Below are 21,850 nucleotides of genomic sequence, written 5' to 3'. Positions count from 1 at the left end.
TGACCCCAGAGCCCAGGCTCCTGTTTCCAAAGCTACAGCCTCTAGGGATGTCCTCCCTGATCCTGGAAGGCCAGCCCACTTGGCTGCAGCCCCCCAGGAGCCACCTGGCCAGGACACGTGTAACAGATGGTGCAGCCGGGGCAGAGGCCCTGGGCACCAGTCCACCAGGCCCGCCAGTGGGAGGAGCAGCAGCACCAGAGGAGGCCCACGAGAAGGCCAGCAGAGGCTAGGACCAGTGAGCAGACCAGCGCCACACCTCGGAGCCGGGAACCTGCAGAAAAAAAAGGAAAGCCCACTCAGGCCGCACCCTAGGCCTGTTGCCCTGTCCCTGTCACATGGGGGGGGATAAGTGTGACCTTGGTGGGAGGAGTGGAAGCAGGTGTGAAGCAAGAGCCATCTACCTCCCAGAGGAGCTGTTGTACCCCGCTGTTCAGGGGCCCGGCCTGTGATGGGTGTCCTCTGGGCGGCCATCTGGAGGGTTCCTGCAGAACCAAAAGCTGAGGGGAGCGTCAGGGTCTTGGACACAGGGCCATCAGTACCCCCTGCCTGGCTGGGCACCAGAGGGGGACCTGCAGCAGGAAATAATAGAGGAACACACAGAACTTTCCAGGGCTTGACTTGGGCTCACTGAAGCCTCCCCAAACCTGTCTGAGTTTGTTACTATCAGTATTTCCATTTCTTATAAGGAAAGTGAGGCCTGGAGAGGTTAAGTCGCTTGCCCAGGTCACAGAGCAGGAAAGTACTAGGGGAGGACTTGAGATCACACTGCCCAGCTCCAGGGCCCAGGGTTACAAATGGGGCTACTTCTCAAGAAGGAGGAAGTGTCTGTACTGAGCATTCTCTGGCCACCAAGCACCATGCTGGGCACTGGGCTCTTTACCTGTGGTATTTCACTTAGTTTAGGACAACTCCAAACGTTAGGTTTATCAGCACCTACAGCCAGGTGTTTAATTTGCAGTAAACAACCTATTGAACCGTACATGGCAGCCCTGTTTGCAGATGTGGCATCTTAGATTCCCAGAGCTTCCTGGGTGCCCTGTTTTGGTCCCCCTGTCCACAGAGGTCATTCCTGGTCATGCTACTCCCTGACTCTACGACCTTGGGCAAGACATTTCTCCTTCCCTAGGCCTCAGTTTCCCCATACATAAAACATGGGAGTCAGACTGGACAATGGTTTCCAAAGTAAGTATTGAAGATTCAACTCAAGTTGGTGTCCCTTGATGGGACATCAGTCAGCAAGGGTCTTGGCCTCCATGTCCAGTTAAATAGAGCATCTCTTCCTCTTGGTCCTCTGCAAAATTCCACTTAGGAAAAGCTTCCACCACTGAAATACCATTTGGAAGAAGCTGGATTAGATCACTTCCAGCATCATTCCGGCTCTAACTTGCTCTGATTCTCAGATAGTCCAGCCTGCACAGGTTCCCCCTCCTGCCATGCCCCTGCCCCCAGTCTCTGCACTGAGGCCCTGCCCCAGGGAAGGGGAGTCAGCCCCAGTTTCCTTCCTAGCAGCTCAGCAGGGCCCAAGCTGCACCCATCACTGACCTCTGCAGTTGGCTGGTGGCCAGGAAGCCTGGTCACTACCATCGCCACAGTTGTCCACGCCCCAGCGATCGCACACCAGGCTTGAGGGCACGCACCTGCCATTCCGACAGCGGAAGTAGGCACCGCAGGCTCCTGGGGCCAGGAGGGGAGGCACGAGATGAGGACCCTGAGCCAACCCCTGATGCACAGGGATGCGTAGCCCTATAGTGAGGGAACATGGGAGTTGCGAGCCACAGAGAGCTGCTTCTGTGTGCATGCAGATGAAAGCATAGGTGGGTGTTTCATGGGAGACAGGTGTATGGTCTTCAAGATGATGCCAATGGCTGACATTTACTGATTCCTGTCTGGTGCTGGCCATGGCTCTTAGCGCTGCACCCACACCCAGCTCCGGAAGTTCTCACAATAACCCTACACGATAAACACTGTTCCTGCTCCCATTTCAGAGATCAGGCACAGAGAGCTCAGGTCACTTGGCCAAGGCTACACAGCTTGTATCAAAGCAGCAGATGAGGAATCCAGTCCACACTCATGAATGCCACCCTCCCCCAGCACTCTGGTCCTCCTTGTCCTGATTTCCATCCCTCTGCAGCCCTCCTCACCTCAGCAGAACATGGATTCACTTGGTTATTTGTTAATGGCCCGTCTCCCCTACCACGATGTCAGCTCAGAGAGGACAGGGACTTCTCTGCTGTTCATCACTCTATCTCTAGAGCCTAGAACAGCACCTGGCACATTGCAGGTGCCCCTGTAACATTTGTTAAATGAATGAATATGCACGTAGGTGAATGAATTGTATGACTTGATGCGCATGGTGTGCAGAGAGGCTGACTTACCCAGCATCTCATTCTGTGAAGAAAAGCTGATTCAGGGGGGTTGCCCAACACCCTGGCTCAGGGGTGGGCATGGGAATCAGAGCATTCCATTTCCTGGCTACAGAAATGGACACATAGCCCACATGACTACTCAGATTTGGCCCCAGCACTCTTGCTAGAACCATAAGAAAAGATACTCGCTCTCTATTTTGTTGAGATTAGAGCTATAATGGTGACCGTGGGTTTGGACCTGCGGGATCATCTTACTGCCAGATAGAAAGAGAAGCTGCCTGAGAGGGAGGCCAAGCAGATTCCCACAATGCAAAGACAGAGAACAAGGACACAGAGCCCAGGGGCCATTACTTGAACTGCTGGATCCAGCTCTACCTGAACCAACACCTCAATACCCCAGTTACAGGAGTCCCTCCCCATTCTCCTTTGGCTAAACCAACTTGAGTAGGGTTTCTTTTGTCTACAAATGAAAATAAAGACTACATAACAGGTATGGAGATGTAAGGGTGAATGTGACACAAAACACAAACAGTGGTGTGGTTGTGTATGGGCAGTCATGTGTGAGGGTCAGTGTAGGCGTGTGTGCACGAACCAGGCAGTCTGTGCCTGCGTGTGTGGCCTAATGATGTGAAATGAACCCTTCTTCATTCAAGTGACAAAATTAATCTAAGGAAGCCAGAGAGCTATGATAGGGCTTCACCACTGCCTCCTCTCGGGAGTCCATGAGAACGAACACAGACACCAGCAGCATCCCTGGCTCTGGCTGACAGCGGCACTTGCAAGCTGGCAAGTCCACGGGGAGAGAGAGGAAGGGTACGGAGGGAGGGGTTAATTCTCCATCAGCCAGTGAGCGCTGTGTGCAACACATCACAGGCCCCCGGGCCTGCTGCAGCCTGCTGCAGCCTGTGGAAGCCCTATGGAAGCCTGGGAGACCCCAAGGCCACCACCTTGGCCCTAAGGATTTAGAGTCCAAATTTCCTATAGTTCCTCCTAGAGCCAAAGACTAAGGGGGAAGAGAGAAAGAATCTAAAATCCAAAATTCAGGGGTGCCTGGGTGGCTCAGTCAGTGAAGCATCCAACTGTTGATTTCAGCTCTGGTCGTGATCTCAGGGTCGTGAGATCGAGCCCCCCAACAGGCTCCATGCTGGGCCTGGGGCCCGCTTAAGATTCTCTCCCTGCCCCTGCTTTCCACCCCTGCTCTTGGTCACACACACACACTCTTCCTCCCTCTTTCGCTCATAAATAAATAAATAAATAAATAAATAAATAAAATTCAAAATTCAGACTGGGTACTAGGCTAGGGGAGAAGAAGGTGGGCCTTGTCTAAAGAGGCCATGAGACGGCCCCGGGGGCTCTGGCAGACCAACTCAGTGTTAAAGGGCCGTCCATGGGGCTCCTGGGTGGCTAAGTGGGTTGGGCCTCTGCCTTCGGCTCGGTTCATGGTGTCAGGGTCCTGGGATCAAGCCCTGCGTCAGGCTTTCTGCTCGGCGGGGAGCCTGTTTCCCCCTCTCTCTCTGCCTGTCTCTCTTGCCTACTTGTGATCTCTCTCTCTGTCATGTAAATAAATAAAATCTTTAAAAAAAAAAAAAAAAAAGGGCCGTCCAGGGCCTGGCACATTGAAGTCTAGCTCCCAGTGAGCCTGCGTCTGAGTCTCAAAGTGCTTGCACTCCCACATTTGAATCCCCAGCCTGGATATCTTGCCAGCATGGGCACTAAAGTTTCTCTGTGCTTTTGTAGTCTTCCGGGTTTGGGCAGCTCGCCTACTCGCCATCACCAGACACAGCCTCTGCTGGGACACACGGGAGTATCTCCAGTCCTGGGGGAGCCTGCAGGGGCTAAAGCCTTGAACTCACTTTGAACAAGAGGACCTGCTCGAGCCGCTGAAGCCCAGCTGCGCCGCTTGTGAGCGGGGAGGCCTGGGCACTTTTCCTAACCTCCCTGAGCCTGTTTCCCACTCAAAAACAGGAGGACAAGGAGATGGGTGTGGTGCGGCCGGGAGGCCCAGACACATCGGCTCGTGAAGGGCAAAAGCAGTGCGTACCAAGTGACTATTAACTACTGTGAGTTCCCCTTCCTTGCTGTCGCTGACAGCCCTGAGGGTCCTCACTCCGCTCCCCTGCAACCCTCTGAAGGGCTGAGCCAGGACAGAAGAGCCGTGTGTGAACTTGAGAGTGTGTAAGTTGTATCTAAGTGTGCAAAGTGGTGCTGTCTGTGTAGGAGGTGCGTGACGTATACTGTGTGGGAGTGTGCGGTATGGGACGTACGCGGCTTGTGTGTCGCAGTGTGCAAGGCATGTGGGTGGGTGAGTTGTGTAAATGAGTGCAGACTTCTGGGTTGTATGCACATACACAGTGTGTGTGAGTGTGGGTGTTGGGATGTGAGGTTTGTACGTGTGGGGTTGTGTGAATGAGTGTGCAGTGTATTAATAAAGGCGTTGGGGTACGAGGGGTGGGAGTGTGGGTCATGTGAATGAGTGTGCAGGGTGTGTGGGGGTGTGTGCCGTGTGGGGGGGGTGTTGAGGCGTGAGGTGTGTGAGTATGGGATCGGTCCTGTGAGCGTGGGTGTGTGAGTGGTGTTGGATGTGAGGTGTGGGAGTGTAGGAATGGTGTGGGAGAGGGAGTTGTGAACAGGTGAGTGTGTGAGTATGTGTAAATGAGTGTGTAGGCCATGAGGGTTGAGTACAGTGAGTGTAGGTGTTGGGTGTGAGGTGTGTGAGGGGGTCGTGTGAATGAGTGTGCAGGGTGGGTGAGCAGGGGGTTGGGTATGAGCGTGTGGGTGGTGTGAATGTGTGCAGAGTATATGGGGTAAGAAGCGTGCATGGGTGTTGAGGCGTGAGGTGTGTGCGTGGGGGGCCGTGTGAATGAGTGTGCAGTGTGCGTGTGGGTACTGGGTGTCAGGTGTGGGAGTGCGTGGGAGTTGGGAATGGGTGAGTGTGTGCGGGCGCATGTCGGCGGCTGGTAGGGGGACTGCCATCGGGGCCCTGGGAGTCAGATTTATTGGGTCGACTCCGGGGGTCTGGAATGCCCCCTTCCCCCCTCCCCCTCCCCCCGGAAGCGCACTCAGCCCGCTGCCAGTCCCCTTGCCCCAACCGCGTCCAGGCTCCAGCAGCCGCCCCCATCCTCCGCACTGCAGGTGCCACACCGGTGACCCCAGGCCCACAGCTGCCCCTGGCTCGGGGCCCCCGGTCCCGGCCAACAGCCCCCACCCACCCAGCCGGAAAGAGGTGGCATCGCCCACGAAGTCCACGCGGGGCTGGCGGCCTCTGGTGAGCAGGCGGAGGCCCAGGAAGGGCCCGGAGGACGCCACCGCCGCCGGGATGGTCAGGCCGCAGAGAGGGGCCCCCAGGGGCCGCGGCGCCCCGGGCGGGCCCTCGTAGAACTGCAGGTAGGACCCAGGGGCGCACGGGTCGGCCGGCGCCGTGGAGGAGGCGTTGGACGCCGGGGATGCTGGGGGCGCCCGCGCCGCCGCGGCCAAGCTGTAGACCAGGAAGAAGCGGAACTGAAATCGAATCCTGTCGCCGGCGGCCGCCGCCCGCATCCAGAGCCAGCAGTCGGTGTCCGGGGCCACGAAGTAGAACCTGCGCGAGGCGGAGTGCGAGCGCAGCAGCAGCCCGGCCCCCTGCCACGTCTGCCCGCAGAGGTCCACCAGGTCGGCTGCAGGGAAAAGCACAAACCCTGGAAACGCGCGGCCCGGTTCCGAGCCCTGCCCACTGTGTGACCCCCCAGGTAAGTCACTCACCCTCTCTGAGCCTCGGTTTTTTCATCAACAAAATGGAATGATTGCCCAATCTCAGAATTTTGAGTAATTTAATTACTCAAAGGGTTGAGTAATTTAATTCAGGTTCTCAATCTCTTATTCAAAAGCTCTGGAATACGTTTCAGAATTTTCCAGATTTTTAGAAAGGTAAGGTAGGTAATACAGGAGATTATGTTGCAGCCCTCCATGATCAAACACATTTTCTACAGTAAGTCTGCTGACATAACCCTAAGCATGACAAATAAAGACAAGAAACAGCCTCTTATCAGTTCAAGTCAAGTGTCACCCGTACCTTAGTTAAGAAGGAGTTTTGGCTTTTGGAGTTTCTCATATTTTGGAATTGAAACTAGAGGACTGTGGGCAGGTAAATGTTCAGCGCTCAGGACAGTGCTGTGTATTTAATGAGTGTCACAGAAGCGTTAGCTATTATTAGTACCTTATCCCAGGAGGGGTAGACTCAATTGGGCCTCTGCCTACCCCAGCCTTTCCCTGTTGCTCTTTGGAAAAGAACCCTAATATATCTCAGCTGTCAGTGAGCAACCTACCAGGTTGTCTCCTGTCATTGGCCTAAACCAAGCTTTGTAATCCTAATTCAATTTGCGGGGTTTAGGGATTGACATGGGACCTGATTCTGGCCAATGAGATTGAAGAGGTTTGCTGAGGGCTCCTGGAAAAGGTTTTCCTCTCTGATTTAAAAAAAAAAAAAAAAAAATCTGAAAGCAGTTGTCTGAGGATGCAAGGGCCGGGGCCGTAGCAGCCATTTTGCAAGGATAAGGTCCTGAGAATCATGAGAAAACATAAAATCATGGAAAACGTCAACATGGTGGAGCTGCTAAATTAACCATTTCTGGAATCATCTGTGGCCACTCTTCTTGAGTGAAATAGCAAATGTCCTTATGGACATTTGGTATCTGTTACTTACATCCCAAAACATCCTCACTGCTACAGAGTTGTTGCAAGGACTGAATGAGATAATGTACAAATAATCAAACTAGCTCTGATTTTTGTAAGGATGGAAAAGAGGAAGTGGCTTTTCTGGTACATAGTAGGGACACCAGTGGGTGTTAAGGACCAGCCAGGATGTGGGTCTTTGGGGAAGAAATTCACTGTCAGGGCTCTGGATGTGGGAACATTGTCTCAAATCTTCCCAGATCTAGTAAATCCAGAATCTGCCCTAAAGGCCAACGGTGAAAGAGGGAGGCTTGGAGAGTGAATGAGTTGAGCACCTTTTATGTGCCCAGAGCTAAATGTCTCACACATTTATCTCATCTTATATGCATAGTAATAATAGTCCCTTAAGGGGCGCCTGGGTGGCTCAGTGGGTTAAGCCGCTGCCTTCGGCTCAGGTCATGATCTCAGGGTCCTAGGATCGAGTCCCGCATCGGGCTCTCTGCTCAGCAGGGAGCCTGCTTCCTCCTCTCTCTCTCTGCCTGCCTCTCTGCCTACTTGTAATCTCTCTCTGTCAAATAAATAAATAAAATCTTTTTAAAAAAAAAAATAGTCCCTTAAGGAGCAAGGGCCCTTATTCCCACTTTGCTGGTGCAGAACCAGAACCGGAGAGGTGAAGCCGTGATATCACTGAGAGTGTGAACACGGACTGTCTGACCCCAAAGTTCACAGTTGTTGTTGTCCACTGCCCCCTTCCCCATACACACTCCAGACCTATTTCTTGGTGACTTGGAGTTCCAGCCTCCCAGAGGAGTTTGGGATACCAAACAAGACCAGGCACAAGACTTTCCAGCCTCCTCCAAGTCAAGGGGTCCCAGCCTATCATGGGGTTACGGTCTCTAAGGGTGGGAGGACCTGACCCCCTGCCCACCCCAGCTGAACCCCCTCAGGCTCACCTGTTTCCAGAGCAGACACAGCCAGTGCAGCCGCCCCCAGCAGAAGCAGCCTTTCGGGCAGCTGCCCCAGACAGACCTCCATCCAGGCCCTGCTGTGCCCAGCAACGGGGCAGACTTGCAGGATCCTCAGTTTGGGGTCTTTGGGGAGACTGCGGGGGAGCGCCTGGCAGAAAGTGTGACAGGACACAAGGAGCAAGGGGAGGTAAGTCCATCAGCCCTCTGGTCTCTTTATAGTGATCTTTGTGCTCCAGATCCTTCTTCAGATCAGGATTGTATCTAAGGTTGCCATGGAGATTTGGGGCTGAGGCTGGAGCCTGGGGAAAGTAGGCGGGGAAGATGGCCACTCACCCCCTGCCAGATAGGAACCAGGAACCTCAGATCCGGTTCACCCACAAGGCTTCTGGGAGGGGGGCCCACAGTCTCAGAGAGCTGCTGAGCTCTGGATAAATTGACACCTTAGGGCTGAGCTTGAGGGAGGCCCAGCACATCAAAGGGCTGCTCTCAGGGCCCTACAGAGGCAGCAAGTGGCAAAGTAGTGCTGGACCAGGAGGCCCTACCCCAGGGCCTTTGCACTCACAATTCCCTCCATGTGAAGTGCTCTTCTCCCATAGCATTCCATGGCTGGCTTCTTCAGGTCATTCAGGTTTGGGGTCACATGTCACCCCCTCGGACCACATTTCTCAGACCACCTCTCAGTGTGAACTGGTGCTTTCCTTCCTTGTCACTCAGTCACATCTCCCCAAATATATTACTTCAGCACTCGCTCGAATAACTTGACTTACAGATATCTTGTGTATATTATCTACTGGCCCCACTAAAATTGTGTTCCACAAGGGTTATGTTGATCTCTGAACCCCTAGGTCATAGCACAGTGCCTGGCACAGGGCAGGCATCCAGAAAAGAAGAATAAATACATAGTATTAAGCACATGACCTCTCTTTTGCTAGATTCAGCTTCCCCACATATCAAAGAAAGGACTTGGGCCATTTCAGAACTTGTCCAAAACTTGTTATTAGACCAACATTTTTCATGGGGCACCTGGCTGGCTCAGTCAGTGGAGCATGCCACTCTTGATCTTGGGGTTGTGGGTTTTCCCCTGTTGGATGTAGAGATGACTTAAAAATAAAATATTTTTGGGCACCTGGGTGGTTCAGTTGGTTAAGCCTCTGCCTTCGACCCAGGTCATGATCTCAGGGTCCTGGGATCAAGTCCCACACCGGGCGCTCTGCTCAGTGGGGAGCCTGCTTCCTTCTCTCTCTCTCTCTCTGCCTGCCTCTCTGCCAACTTGTGATCTCTCTCTCTGTCAAATAAACAAATAAATTCTTAAAAAAAAAATAAAATATTTTTTTAAGATCAGTTTTTCCTAAAGTTTTCTTACATGGAATATTTTATTTTATTTTATTTGAGAGAGACAACATGCATGAGCATGGGGGAGGAGCAGAAGGAGAAGGAGAAGCAGGCTCCCCACTGAACAGGAAGCCCAACATGGGGCTCCATCCCAGGACCCCAAGATCATGACCTGAGCCTAAAGGCAGACCCTTAGCTACTGACACACCCAGGTGTCCCTACATGGAAGCTTTAATATATAAATGACAGTTTCAGTTTCATAGGTTTGTAATAAGGATTGAGTCACTTGATACAAGCAGGATACTGAGAATAGTGTCTGTCACACAGTAAGTGCGTGCCCAGGACATGCTAGGTGGGATGCTGACTCTTAATGTCACTATTACTTAAACAGAGGTGCCCCACGTTTCAAGAAGTCCCCAGGTGTAATCTTTGAGACACACCTCAGGGTCCTGAGACTCTATGGGAAGGGTAAAATCAGTGGCCCTGGGGCGCCTAGGTGGCTCTGTCAGTTAAGCATCTGACTGTTGGTTTCAGCTCCAGTCATGATCTCTGGGTCATGAGATTGAGCCCTGCGTCAGTCTCCATACTCAGCGTGGAGTCTGCTTGAGATTCTCTCCCCCCCCCCGTGCCCCTCGCCCCATTTGTGTGCTTGTGCTCTCTCCCCCTCTCTCTTCCTCGCTATAAAACAAATCCAAGAAACAGCCACGGATCCTGAACTGTCTAACGGCTGTCCCTGCCAGAGCAGACATTCAGTGCCCCTGTGTGTGCCATCCAAGGCCAGGCCTGGGGCTCTCAGAGGACCCGAGTCTGCTTCAGAAGGAGCCGATTTACCATGAAGCCTGTGCAGCTGAAGCTTTAGGACACATTTCTTGCATGGGGTTATGTGTTTTTGTAAAATTTGCAAGAGTAAGATATTCTCTTTTTTTAAAAAAGACTTTATTTATTTATTTGACAGAGAGAGAGATACAGGTTGGCAGAGAGGCATGCAGAGAGAGGGGGAAGCAGCCCCACACCACGCCCCACATCGGGCTCTGCTCGGTGTGGAGCTTGTTTTCTCCTCCCTCTCTCTGCCTGCCTCTCTGCCTACTTGTGATTTCTGTATATCAAATAAATAAATAAAATCTAAAAAAAAAAAAAGGAAGAAGAAGAAAAAAAACATAAAGCAAGGTGGGGAAATGGGAAATGTCAGAGATCTGCTGAAATTTGCATAGGATATCCTGGGAAGGCCTTGTGAAGAAGGATCTTTTGAGTGAATATCCAAAGGATATGAAGGTGCCAGCCATGTAGTTATTTGAAGGAAGAGGGAAGAGCAAGTGCAAAGGCCCTGAGGCAGGAGCATGCCCGACACAAGTGACAACAGCATGGAATGAATGCGGTGATGGGGGAAGGTAACAGGAGATGAGTTAGATCAGTAAGGCTCTCGTTGTCATTGTATGGACTCCGGCTTTTTCTCCAGCTGAGACAAGAGCCACTGGACTGGGCCAAATGCTGCAGGGCCAGATAAGAGTCTATTTTAATAAGTCTGGAATTAGTGGTAGCCTGAACCAGGATTGCAAGAGGTGGAAAGATTCTGGACATATATTGAAGGTGCAGCCAATAGGCTTTGCTGACAGTTTAGACTTGGGTATGAAGGAAAGGTGAGCCAAGGATGGCACCCTGGGTTTGACAATAGGCTTTGCTGACAGTTTAGACTTGGGTATGAAGGAAAGGTGAGCCAAGGATGGCACCCTGGGTTTGAGCCTGGCATCTGGAAGGATAGCGCTGTCGTAACTGGGATGGGGGAGGATGAGGCCCTCCGCTTTGGACACATATGTTTGAGAAGACTGTTCGACATCCCTGTGGAGAGGACAGGTGGCCGTTGGATCTCCAAGTGTGGAGTGTAGGAGGGGGAAGTGTGGGCTATGGATATAATTTGGGGAGCAGTTAGCATGTGGACGGTATGTAAAGCCACACGATGGGAGTCTGCCATGGAGTGAGCAGAGGACAAGAAGAGGAGAGAACCAGCAGGCTTGGACAGTGTCCCAACCCTTTTCCTGGAGGAATGCCACCGGTACCCAGGGGTCTGGAGAAAAATGTCCCCTAGGGGGCAGTCAAAGCCAATACGAGGATGAGGAACCCCGTTGTTCATCCCAGAAACAGCCGCTGGGCGGCCATGGGATGCCCCTCAGCTTAGAGGCGGGTGACAGTGGCAGCTCCATCACGAAGCCAAGGGCTGGGCATCTGAGGTCTGAGTCCTCGGTGTCTTCCCTACACATTCAGGGAACTCCAGAAAAGAACAATTGTCCTGCCCAGTTGCTGTGTCCTACCATTTCCATCGCATGGGTCAGCAAGCCTGGGTCATCTCTAAGGACTCTTTCCCTCAGTCCACTTCTGCACTGCGGATGTCACATCTCATCCGTCATTCCTGCAACTTACAGTTTAACACGCTACTAGTAGATAACTGTTTACTGATGCCAATACCAAGCCTAAGGCCGTGAATACCTTCACTCCAGAAAAGCCCTGAGGCAGGTATAATCATCTCCTTTTATTGATGAGAAAGACAAAAGCCAGAAAGATGAAGGGACTTGTTCAAAGTAGCCCCAAAAGTGGGAGGTAGAGCTACTGCCCATTCCCCTGGAGCTCCAGACCCCAATTCTCTTCTTATTATATAATCCCTTGAATCATAATTTGATTCCTCATAAGGGCCTGGCCCTTGACCTTGAGTCCTAAAGTGCCTAGCCCTGTACTAGGAGCTGGGTGTATAGTGGTAAAGGACACACTTCTGTCTTTAGGCATCTCAGAGCCTAGCAAAAAGTAAAACGAAAGTCTAATTCAGCATTATGAAAGCCAAGGCTAAGGGAACAGAGAGGGCGAAGCCAGCCTCGGTTGGAGAAGAGAAGCCAGAGAATAATAAAATTAGCAAGTATTAATAAAATGAATAAATGATCATTATTACTAAAAAAAATTATTATGATGACAAATTAATCATAATTTATCAAATGCTTTCTATTTGCCAGGAATTGTTTTCATGTATCTGTTCATTCATTCTTCACAGTTAGTACCATTAAGTGGGTATCAGGATCCTCATTTTAGGGACGCCTGGATGGCTCAGTCAGTTAAGTATCCGCCTTCGGCTCAGGTCATGATCCTAGGGTTCTGAGATCGAGTCCTACATCAGGCTCCCTGCTCAGAGGGAGCCTGCTTCTCTCTCTGCCTGATGCTCCCCCTGCTTGTGCGCTCTCTCTCTCTCTCTCTGACAAATAAATAAAGAAAATATGAAAGAGAAGGAAAGAAGGGAGGGAGGAAGAAAGGGCAGGAAGGAAAGGAGGGAGGGAAGAAGGAAGGAAACGGAATCGATCTGGCTTCCAGAGGAGGAATTGTCTGAGCTGAAATCTGAAATCTGAATGGTACTCAGGCAGGTGGAGAGAGAGGGTCCACAGTGTTCTCAGGAGAAGGGGAAGCACAGAGAGTTGAGGCTTGGGAGAGCCCACCCTTGTAGCTTTTACCAGGCAACTTGGAACAGTGCCCCCTTTTGGTCACAGCAGGCTCAAGTATCAAAGCCAAGCAGGTGTCAGATTTGATATCCAGCCAGAAGGGACAGAAGTCAGGGTATTTCTGACATCCAAATCCACGTTCATTCCATGACAACAATGTTAAGCAACCTTTCTCAATATCGAATCATGTGAAGAGATAGTTTTTCTCTTTTGGTTACCCATATATACTATTCATACTCTGCAATACAGAACTCAAGGATAAAATCATGAGATCAAGATCATTTTTAGAGGATTTGAAAAGAAGGCAGAAATAGGGCATGCCCGGGTGGCTCAGTGGGTTAAAGCCTCTGCCTTCGGCCTAGGTCATGATCTCAGGGTGCTGGAATCGAGTCCCGTATTGGGCTCTCTGCTCAGCGGGGATCCTGCTTCCCCCTCTCTCTGCCTGCCTCTCTGCCTACTTGTGATCTCTCTCTCTCTCTCTCTCTGTTAAATAAATAAATAAACTCTTAAAAAAAAAAAAAGGGCAGAAATAGGCAGACTTTACCCCCTACAAGTCATCAGTGGGGCCAGAAGGAAGATGCATACTGACCACTGAAAGAGAAAGAAAAGGGAAATATAATGTGCAAAATAAAACAATATGTACAATATTACAAAATAAAATGCATAGCAAGGGACGCCTGGGTGGCTCAGTTGGTTAAGCAGCTGCCTTCGGCTCAGGTCATGATCCCAGGGTCCTGGGATCGAGTCCCACATCGGGCTCCTTGCTCGGTGGGGAGCCTGCTTCTCCCTCTGCCTCTGCCTGCCTCCCTGTCTGCCTTGCTCGCTCACTCTCTCTCCCTCTGTCCCTGACAAATAAATAAAAATTTAAAAAAAATAATAAAATGCATAGCAAGCCCCTTGTCTCACACATTAGAAACCCTAGAAAAGATCTCTACATATCTAAGAAAACACGTCTTCCGCACATCCTTGAAACATGTTTTCTTGTAAGACCAATACCTCCAGAACACCAGAGCACTTGGCAAAGAAAACAAAAGACATTTCAGAAAGGAGTCCAGGAACATATAAATAGCCTTGTACTTGTGGGGATTTGAGAATGTTCAACTCCCTCACACATTATTATGGACACAATATCATGATTAGAGGAACAGAAAGAAAACATTCAATAAGTTGAACAGATAAAATCATAAGATACTTAGAATTAAAAGAATGGACAGTTATTCACCATAAAATTGTAAAAAAGAGTATCTTAGAGGGATGCCTGGGTGGCTCACTCAGTTAAAGTTAAATGTCTGCCTTCGGCTCAGGTCATGATCATGGGTTCCTGGGATCAAGCCCCACATGTTGGGCTCCCTGCTGGGGTTGAGGGAAGTTAGCTTCTCCCTCTCCCTTTGCTCCTGCCCTTCTCTTACTCTCTTTCTCTCCCTCTCTTTCAAATGATTTTTTAAAAAGAGTATCTTAGGGGTGCCTGAGTGGCTCAGTGGGTTAAGCCTCTGCCTTCGGCTCAGGTCATGATCTCAGCGTCCTGGGATCGAGGCCCACATTGGGCTCTCTGCTCTGTGGGGAGCCTGCTTCCTCCTCTCTCTCTGCCTGCCTCTCTGCCTACTTGTGATCTCTCTCTGTCAAATAAATAAATAAAATCTTTAAAAGTGGGGGGCAGGGGCACCTGGGTGACTCAGCTGGTTGAGTGACTGCTTTTGGCTCAGGTCATGATCCTAGAGTCCTGGGATCAAGTCCCATGTTGGGCTCCCAACTCTATGGGGAGTCTGCTTCTCCCTCTGACCTTCTCCCCTCTCATACTTTCTCTGGTTCTCTTTCTCAAATAAATAAAATTTTTAAAAAAAAAAAAAGGCGGGGGTACCTTAGTTCACATTTTAGGTAAAATCTACTCATTAGAGAGAGCACCACACCAGAATCAATTAATGAATACATAAAGGACATAGCCTAAGGTTTAAAAAAAAAAAAAAGACCCTGAAATTGATAGGATCATTTGGCTATTGGGGAAAACAGACTCTGTGTTAAATATTCTTTAACAATATATCAAATCCCTAGGGGGGAGAAGCCCAAGATTTCCCGCAAGGATCAAACAACACACGTCCTTAGATGAACCAGAGAGGGTGACCCAGCATCTTTACCCCGAGCACTTGTACCACCAAAGAAAACAAGAGATTCTAGTGACTCATGGTCATGTTGACTGGTCAATCTGGGTTAGACTTTAACGATTAGGCACAGCACTAGTTCAGCCTACTGAACAAAGACATTTTCTGATATAGAAAACTAGCCCAATAGAAAAAAGGGGATGGGGTACCGGCTGGACTCTTGCTCTTGGGGTTGTGAGTTCGAGCCCCACATTCAGGGTAGAGGTTACTTAAAAATAAAATATTTTTTTAAAAAAAGAAGAAAGGGGGTGCACCTGGGTGGCTCAGTGGGTTAAAGCCTCTGCCTTCAGCTCAGGTCATGATACCAGGGTCCTGGGATCGAGCCCTGCATCGGGCTCCCTGCTGAGCTTCCCCCTCCCCCCCGCTTGCCTCTCTGGCTACATGTGATCTCTGTTTGTCAAATAAATAAATAAAATCTTAAAAAAAAGAAAGAAAGAAAGAAAAGGAGCACTGGTTACATTCCTTGCATTATAGGATATGGTGAGACTAATGGTAGCCCCAAAATAAGAATCAAGTCACACATCTTAGTATGCTTCACATTCAGTGCTGACCAAACAAAACAGGTAGCACAAAGTCTTATTCACCTAAATGGAAATGCTACATAAGGGAAAGGACAAAGCAGGGTCCTCCATGGAGAAGGGAGTATCTCAGGCTTTACCAGACTTGCCCCATGAGCAGAGAGGGTGAGGAAGACCTGGCCTGCTGAGCTGGCAATGGGTGGGAGGGCCTAAGCATGGGAGTACCTCACTCATACCCCAAGTCATTGAGTGGAAAGCAGCAACCCTAAATGCAACCAGAGGAGGACCTCTGGCAGCTGGAGGGACAGACATGTTGAATTAAACTCAATATGTTGAATTAAAATCAGAACAATTGCCGGGGCGCCTGGGTGGCTCAGTGGGTTAAGCATCTGCCTTCGGCTCAGGTCATGATCTCAGGGTCCTGGGATCGAGCCCCACATGGGGTTCCCTGCTCAGCGGGGAGTCTGCTTCTCCCTCTCTCTCTGCCTGTCTACTTGTGATCTCTTTCTGTCAAATAAATAAAATCTTTAAAAAATAAGTAAATAAAATAAAATAAGAACAATTGCCAATAAGTCAGAACTTATGCAAAGGACATCCTGAAGTTATCTTGAATTCTGTTCCATGGGCAGTAGCCAATGGCCTAATAATTCGGTGCCCCGAATGGAAAAAGAGATAATTGTCTAATAAACACACAGTCAGTATGGAGAAAACCAGTATGAGAGAGCACACACCGGGTTTGACAGTCTTAGGTAACAAAAGGTTATGTCTCAGCACCGAGAAGGGTAAAACTCAAGAAGAAAAATACAATTAGAAAGTAGAGAAATGTGAGGCACCTGGGTGGTTCAGTGAGTTAAGCCTCTGCCTTCAGCTCTGGTCATGATCTCGGGGTCCTGGGATCGAGCCCCTCATTGGGCTCTCTGCTCAGCGGGGAGCCTGCTTCCCCCTCTCTCTCTGCCTACTTGTGATCTCTCTCTCTCTGTGTCAAATAAATAAATAAAATCTTTAAAAAAAATAAAGAAAGCTGAGAAATGAACTGGATATATAACATCAAAAATGGTTAACTTGGGACGCCTGGGTGGCTCAGTTCGTTAAGCGGCAGCCTTCGGCTCAGGTCACGATCCCAGCGTCCTGGAATCGAGTCCCACATCGGGCTCCTTCTTCTGTAGGGAGCCTACTTCTCCCTCTGCCACTCTGTCTGCCTGTGCTCTCTCTCTCTCTCTCTGACAAATAAATAAAATCTTTAAAAAAAAAAAAAGGTTAACTGACAAAATTCTAGCTATATGGAGTCCCCAAACAAATGGACAACTGGGCACAAACTCATCAATGAAATGGTAAAGGGAGAGAGGTACGAAAACATTGTCAAATCTACCAGCCTTTTCTGGGTCAGCTGACAATAGAAGAAAGGGCGCATAATTTGAAGAGCTAGCAGAAGATAAATGTGGTGGACAGAATATGTTGAAGCCATGACTGGGTCACCAGGAGACCAGATATGGCTGTGGTGGGTACTTCTCAGGACTGGGGTTTACGTAGATGCGAAAGCCATAATACCAGACATACAGACACTTACTGGTATTGACGGAGGCCCCCAGGCCACAGAATCAAACCAGGAAACAAACCTTACAGTAAGGCCGTGGGTCTAGGCCAGTAAGAAGAAAATCTGATGCCTCCTAATCCTACAGCCACAGGAATGGTAAAAAGTTTAATGGGTTACTAAGGAAACACCTAAATCCAGCCCGGGGTGAAATAAATAGAAAATGGAACAGTGTTCTGGCAGAATAAATTGTCTAAATTACATAATAAACAACTATCCTGATACCCTAGAGCTATGCAAACCGCCAAAATACAGTCCCTTAGGGGCACCTGGCTGGCTTGGTTGGTGGAGCCTGCAACTCTCGACCTCGGGGTCACAACTTTGAGTCCCATCCTGGGTGTAGAGATTAGTTTAGAAAAAAAAAAAAATGGAGGTTCCTGGGTGGCTCAGTTGATTAAGCATCTGACTCTTGGCCTCAGGGTTGTGAGTTCAACTCCTGCACTGGACTCCACACTAGGTGTGGTGCCTACTTAAAAAAAAAAAAGTGTTTTTTCTGGGGTGGGAGGGTGGGGGGGTGGCGCCTGGGTGACTCAGTTAGTTAAGCCTCTGCCTTCGGCTCAGGTCATGATCTCAGGGTTCTGGAATCGAGCCCTGCTTCGGGCTCCCTGCTCAGCAGTGAGTCTGCTTCCCCCCTTCTCTGCCTGCCTCTCTGCCTACTTGTGATCTCTGTCTGTCAAATAAATAAATAAAATCTTTAAAAAAGACTTTTTTAATATATATATTTTTAAGATTTTATTTATTTTTCACAGAGAGAGCGCGCACACGTGCAAGCAGGCAGAGTGGCAGGCAGAAGCGGAGAGACAAGCAGGCTCCTTGCTGATAGAGGAGCCCGATGTGGGACTCGATCCCAGGACCCTGGGATTATGACCTGAGCCAAAGGCAGAGGCTTAACTAACTGAGTCACCCAGGCGTCCCTGTTTTTTTAATCTTAAAAATAAAGAGGCAACAGATGGAGCTATGTCTCAGTCTTCCTGCTTGGCATGACTCTGTGCCATGGACATTTAATGGGACTCTTGATATAACCAAGGTGACTGGATACATTGCAACATTATCAAATTCTTAAGGAATGTGCTTGTTTGCTATGATTCTCATACTGCTTCAGGCCTGTCGTAAAGCATTAAGTGTAACAGAGTCAGGGTGTGAACTGTACAGCAGATGTGTTTGTGAATTATGTCTCAGTTCTGGACACAGCTCCTTGGGTGTTACGGGTTTTTTTGTTTTGTTTTGTTTTGTTTTTATTTATTTGAAGAGAGAGATCAAGTAGGCAGAGAGGCAGGCAGAGAGAGAGAGGGGGAAGAGGTTCCCTTCTGAGCAGAGAGCCCGATTCAGGGCTTGATCCCAGGACCCTGAGATAATGACCTGAGCCGGAGGCACTGAGCCACCCAGGCGCCCCTTGGGTTTTTTGCTTTTGTTTTTTTTTTTGCGTCAAGTCTACCCTTATCATGGGCCTTGAATGCACGACCTCAAGATGGAGTCGTGTACTCTGCCAGGGGAGCCAGGCAGGCACCCCTGCCACAGCTTGCTGTTGATTCCCGCTGTTAAAGGCTGCCTGCATCCCACTGAGGGCTAGCTCACACCTTTATTTATTTATTTTTTTTAAAGATTTTATTTATTTATTTGACAGAGAGAAATCACAAGTAGGCAGAGAGGCAGGCAGAGAGAGAGAGAGGGAAGCAGGCTCCCTGCTGAGCAGAGAGCCCGATGTGGGACTCAATCCCAGGACTCTGAGATCATGACCTGAGCCGAAGGCAGCGGCTTAACCCACTGAGCCACCCAGGGGCCCCTAGCTCACACCTTTAACAGCGTCAGAATATTTGTGTTCCCCTCACTTGTATTTCTGTAACACCTACAGTCCAAGGATGAGGTGGCAAGAGAAATATAGTAATCGTATTAAGGATCAACATTTTAGAGCTTGCTAAATTACCAATAGCCAATCAGAGCAAGAGCCTGATTATAAACACAGGAAGCAACGCACGAAGAGCGCAGTTAGAAACAGTCGGATGGGCTGGAGGGTGTCCACCCAAAATCCAAGTTCTGTCCCTCACCCAAATCTCAGAATAGGACTTTATTTGGAAAAAAGATCATTCCAGATGTCATCCGTTTAGCTTTGCGCAGTGGCAGTATCGTAGCCAATGAGGTTTATCCGAGGCGCGATTATTGCTAATTGAAAACTTTTCCCAGATGTCATCCGTTTAGATGAGACACCAGGTTAGGGTGGGCCCTCCCCTCCGTGACCAGTGTCCTTGGAGGGGGGAGGAGCCACACAGAGAGACACAGAGGAAAGATGGAGGTAGAGCCAAGGAATGTCAGGAACCACCAGAAGATGGAAAAGCCCAGGTAGAAACCGTCCTCAGAGTCTTCGGGGGTGCATGGGCTGTGCAGGTAGCTTAATTTTGGAATTTCAGGCTCCAGAACTGTGCATGAACAAGTTTATTGTTCGAAGATATGCAGTTTGTAATAAGTTATTACAGTTTCCCTAGGGGGAGGAGAATTTGCAGAAAAAGGGAGGTCTCCATTGTCAGATTCCTGATCCTCATGCCCCTTGCTCCTACCCACAGCAGGAGTGCACACTGGGGGTGCCTGGATTAAGCATCTGATTCTTGGCTTGGGCTCAGATCATGACCTTGGGGTCATGGGATCGAGCCTCACGTTGGGCTCTGTGCTCAGTGCAGAGTCTGCTTGGGATTTCTCTCTCTCTCTTTCTCCCTCTGCCTCCCCATCCCATTCCTGTGTGTGCTCTCTCTCAAATAAATAAATCTTAAAAAAAAAAAAAAAAGAGGGGCGCCTGGGTGGCTCAGTGGGTTAAGCCTCTGCCTTCGGCTCAGGTCACGATCCCAAAGTCCTGGGATCGAGCCCCACATTGGGCTTTCTGCTCAGCAGGGAGCCTGTTTCCTCTCCTCTCTCTCTCTGCCTACTTGTGATTTCTCTCTCTCTGTCAAATAAATAAAATCTTTAAAAAAAAAAAAAAGAAAAGAAAAGAAAGAAAGAAAGGGGGGTTCTGGGTGGCTCAGTGGGTTAAGCCTCTGCCTTCTGCTCAGGTCATGATCCCAGGGTCCTGGGATCGAGCCCCACATTGGGCTCTGCTCGGCGGGCAGCCTACTTCCCCCTCTCTCTCTGCCTACTTGTGATCTCTCTCTCTGTGTCAAATAAGTAAATAAAATCTTAAAAATTAAAAAAAAAAAAGCCTCCACACCTCCAGGGGTGTGTGGGTAGCCCAGCTGGTTAAGTGACTGACTCATGGTTTTGGCTCAGGTCACCAGCCCCGTGGGGGGTTCCGCGCTCAGTGGGGAGTCTGCTTGGGATTCTCTGTCTCTCCCGCCCTGTGCATGTGCTCATGCATACACATGTGCTCGCTCTGTCTTAAATAAATTTTTTAAAAAATCACATTCCTTGAAAAATGGAAAAAAAGGCTACCTCTGGTCAGCTCCCACATCATTACATGAAAGCCAGTAGAGTTCACAGAACATGGTTCACCGAAGGCCTTGGCTCCTCCGTCCACTATACTCATCAATGAACAACCCCTGGGAGCAGCGTAGACGTCAGAGGGAGACTCAGCCCTACATGTGATCACACACGTGCTGAGCCACAGAGGCGGCAAGTGGCGTCTTCAGTGTCCACAGCAATGCTGCCTCCTGGGTGAGGCGACCCTCCCTCCCCCCATCCTCCTCCGCTGGTGAGACCCTCCAGCCCTCCACTTCCCTTTCTGGCTTCGTGTTTTCCCTGTCTTTCCAGTCTTGGAGAAATGATGGCATTAAAAATTATACATACTGTGTGAGTCTGCGTAGATTTCAAGCCTCCCTCCTCTTGGAAAAAGAATCTACTTTTAACCACACCTCTGGACCTAAAACAGTAATCCTTGGGTGCCTGGGTGGCTCAGTTGGTGGAACATCTGCCTTTGGCTTGGGTTGTGATCCCAGGGTCCTAGGATTGAGCCCTGCATCGGGCTCCCTGCTCAATGGGGAGCCTGCTTCTTCCTTTCCCTCTGCCTCTCCCCACCATTCATGCTGTCTCTCAAATAAATAAGTTAAAAACAAAAAGTAATCCTTATTCAAACTGATGCACATTCATTATTTAGCAAGCACTTCTTTTTTTAAATTTATTTATGTGAGAAAGTGGGAAAACACACATGAGAGGGAGGGAGAGAGAGAGAGAATGAGCAGAGGGAGGGTAGAAGGGGAGGGAGAAGCAGACTCCCCACTGAGCAGGGAGCCTGACACGGGCCTCGATGCCAGGACCCCTAGATCATTGTTGTGCCCAAATTTCGAGACCCCCCCCCCAAAAGACAACCACCAGAGTTCAGAGTCAAAGCCAAACAGCAAGGGTCGTTTATTACAAGTTCGAACCGGGACCTCCGCACACTCGTTGCCAGTGACGCTAAGAGGTCCTGAGCTCAGGATCACAGCACTTTTTATACACTATTTTAGGGGAGGCAGGGACTTAGCATACATCATAGTCTCTAGTAACAAATCACTACATACCGCGGGAAAATCAAACAGCAACTCTATAGTATGACTGGCGCACTACAGAGCGGGAAAAGGGCTGGGAACAGATTATTGGTTAGGTCAAAGGGCTGTCATTCTTCAGACTGCTTGGTTGGCACCGCTAGGGTATGTGTCACCTCAGGATTGGCCGGGGTCTTCCTGCTAAGCCGCGGGGTGCCAGATGGTTATTATCTCCTGTACCCAAAGCTGGGTGGGGGGTCCGGAAGCAGTCACTTTGTCATGTCCAATTCTGGGTGGGGGTTTCTCTGGCGCCAGATGGCTGTTATCTCTTGGCCCAGAGCTGGGTGGGGGTCCGGG

General features: G+C 49.8%; 1 protein-coding gene and 1 pseudogene across 1 annotated transcript; one reads left to right on the top strand and one right to left on the bottom strand.

Moving 5' to 3' along the window:
- Positions 1–41: 41 nt before the first annotated feature.
- On the bottom strand, positions 42–8,048 carry LDLRAD2 (low density lipoprotein receptor class A domain containing 2). The gene is made up of 5 exons (XM_044236747.1): positions 7,967–8,048; positions 5,576–6,019; positions 1,543–1,674; positions 423–569; positions 42–271 (listed from the first exon to the last, which is right to left on the bottom strand). Exons 1-5 carry the CDS (start codon positions 8,046–8,048, stop codon positions 42–44), a joined length of 1,035 nt encoding a protein of 344 aa, XP_044092682.1.
- An 11,106-nt stretch (positions 8,049–19,154) lies between these two features.
- LOC122901408 lies at positions 19,155–19,238 on the top strand (annotated as a pseudogene).
- Positions 19,239–21,850: the final 2,612 nt, after the last annotated feature.

Source organism: Neovison vison, chromosome 2 (assembly GCF_020171115.1).
Source record: "Neovison vison isolate M4711 chromosome 2, ASM_NN_V1, whole genome shotgun sequence".
NCBI lineage: Eukaryota > Metazoa > Chordata > Mammalia > Carnivora > Mustelidae > Neogale > Neogale vison.
This window is presented reverse-complemented; position numbering and strand designations above follow the sequence as displayed.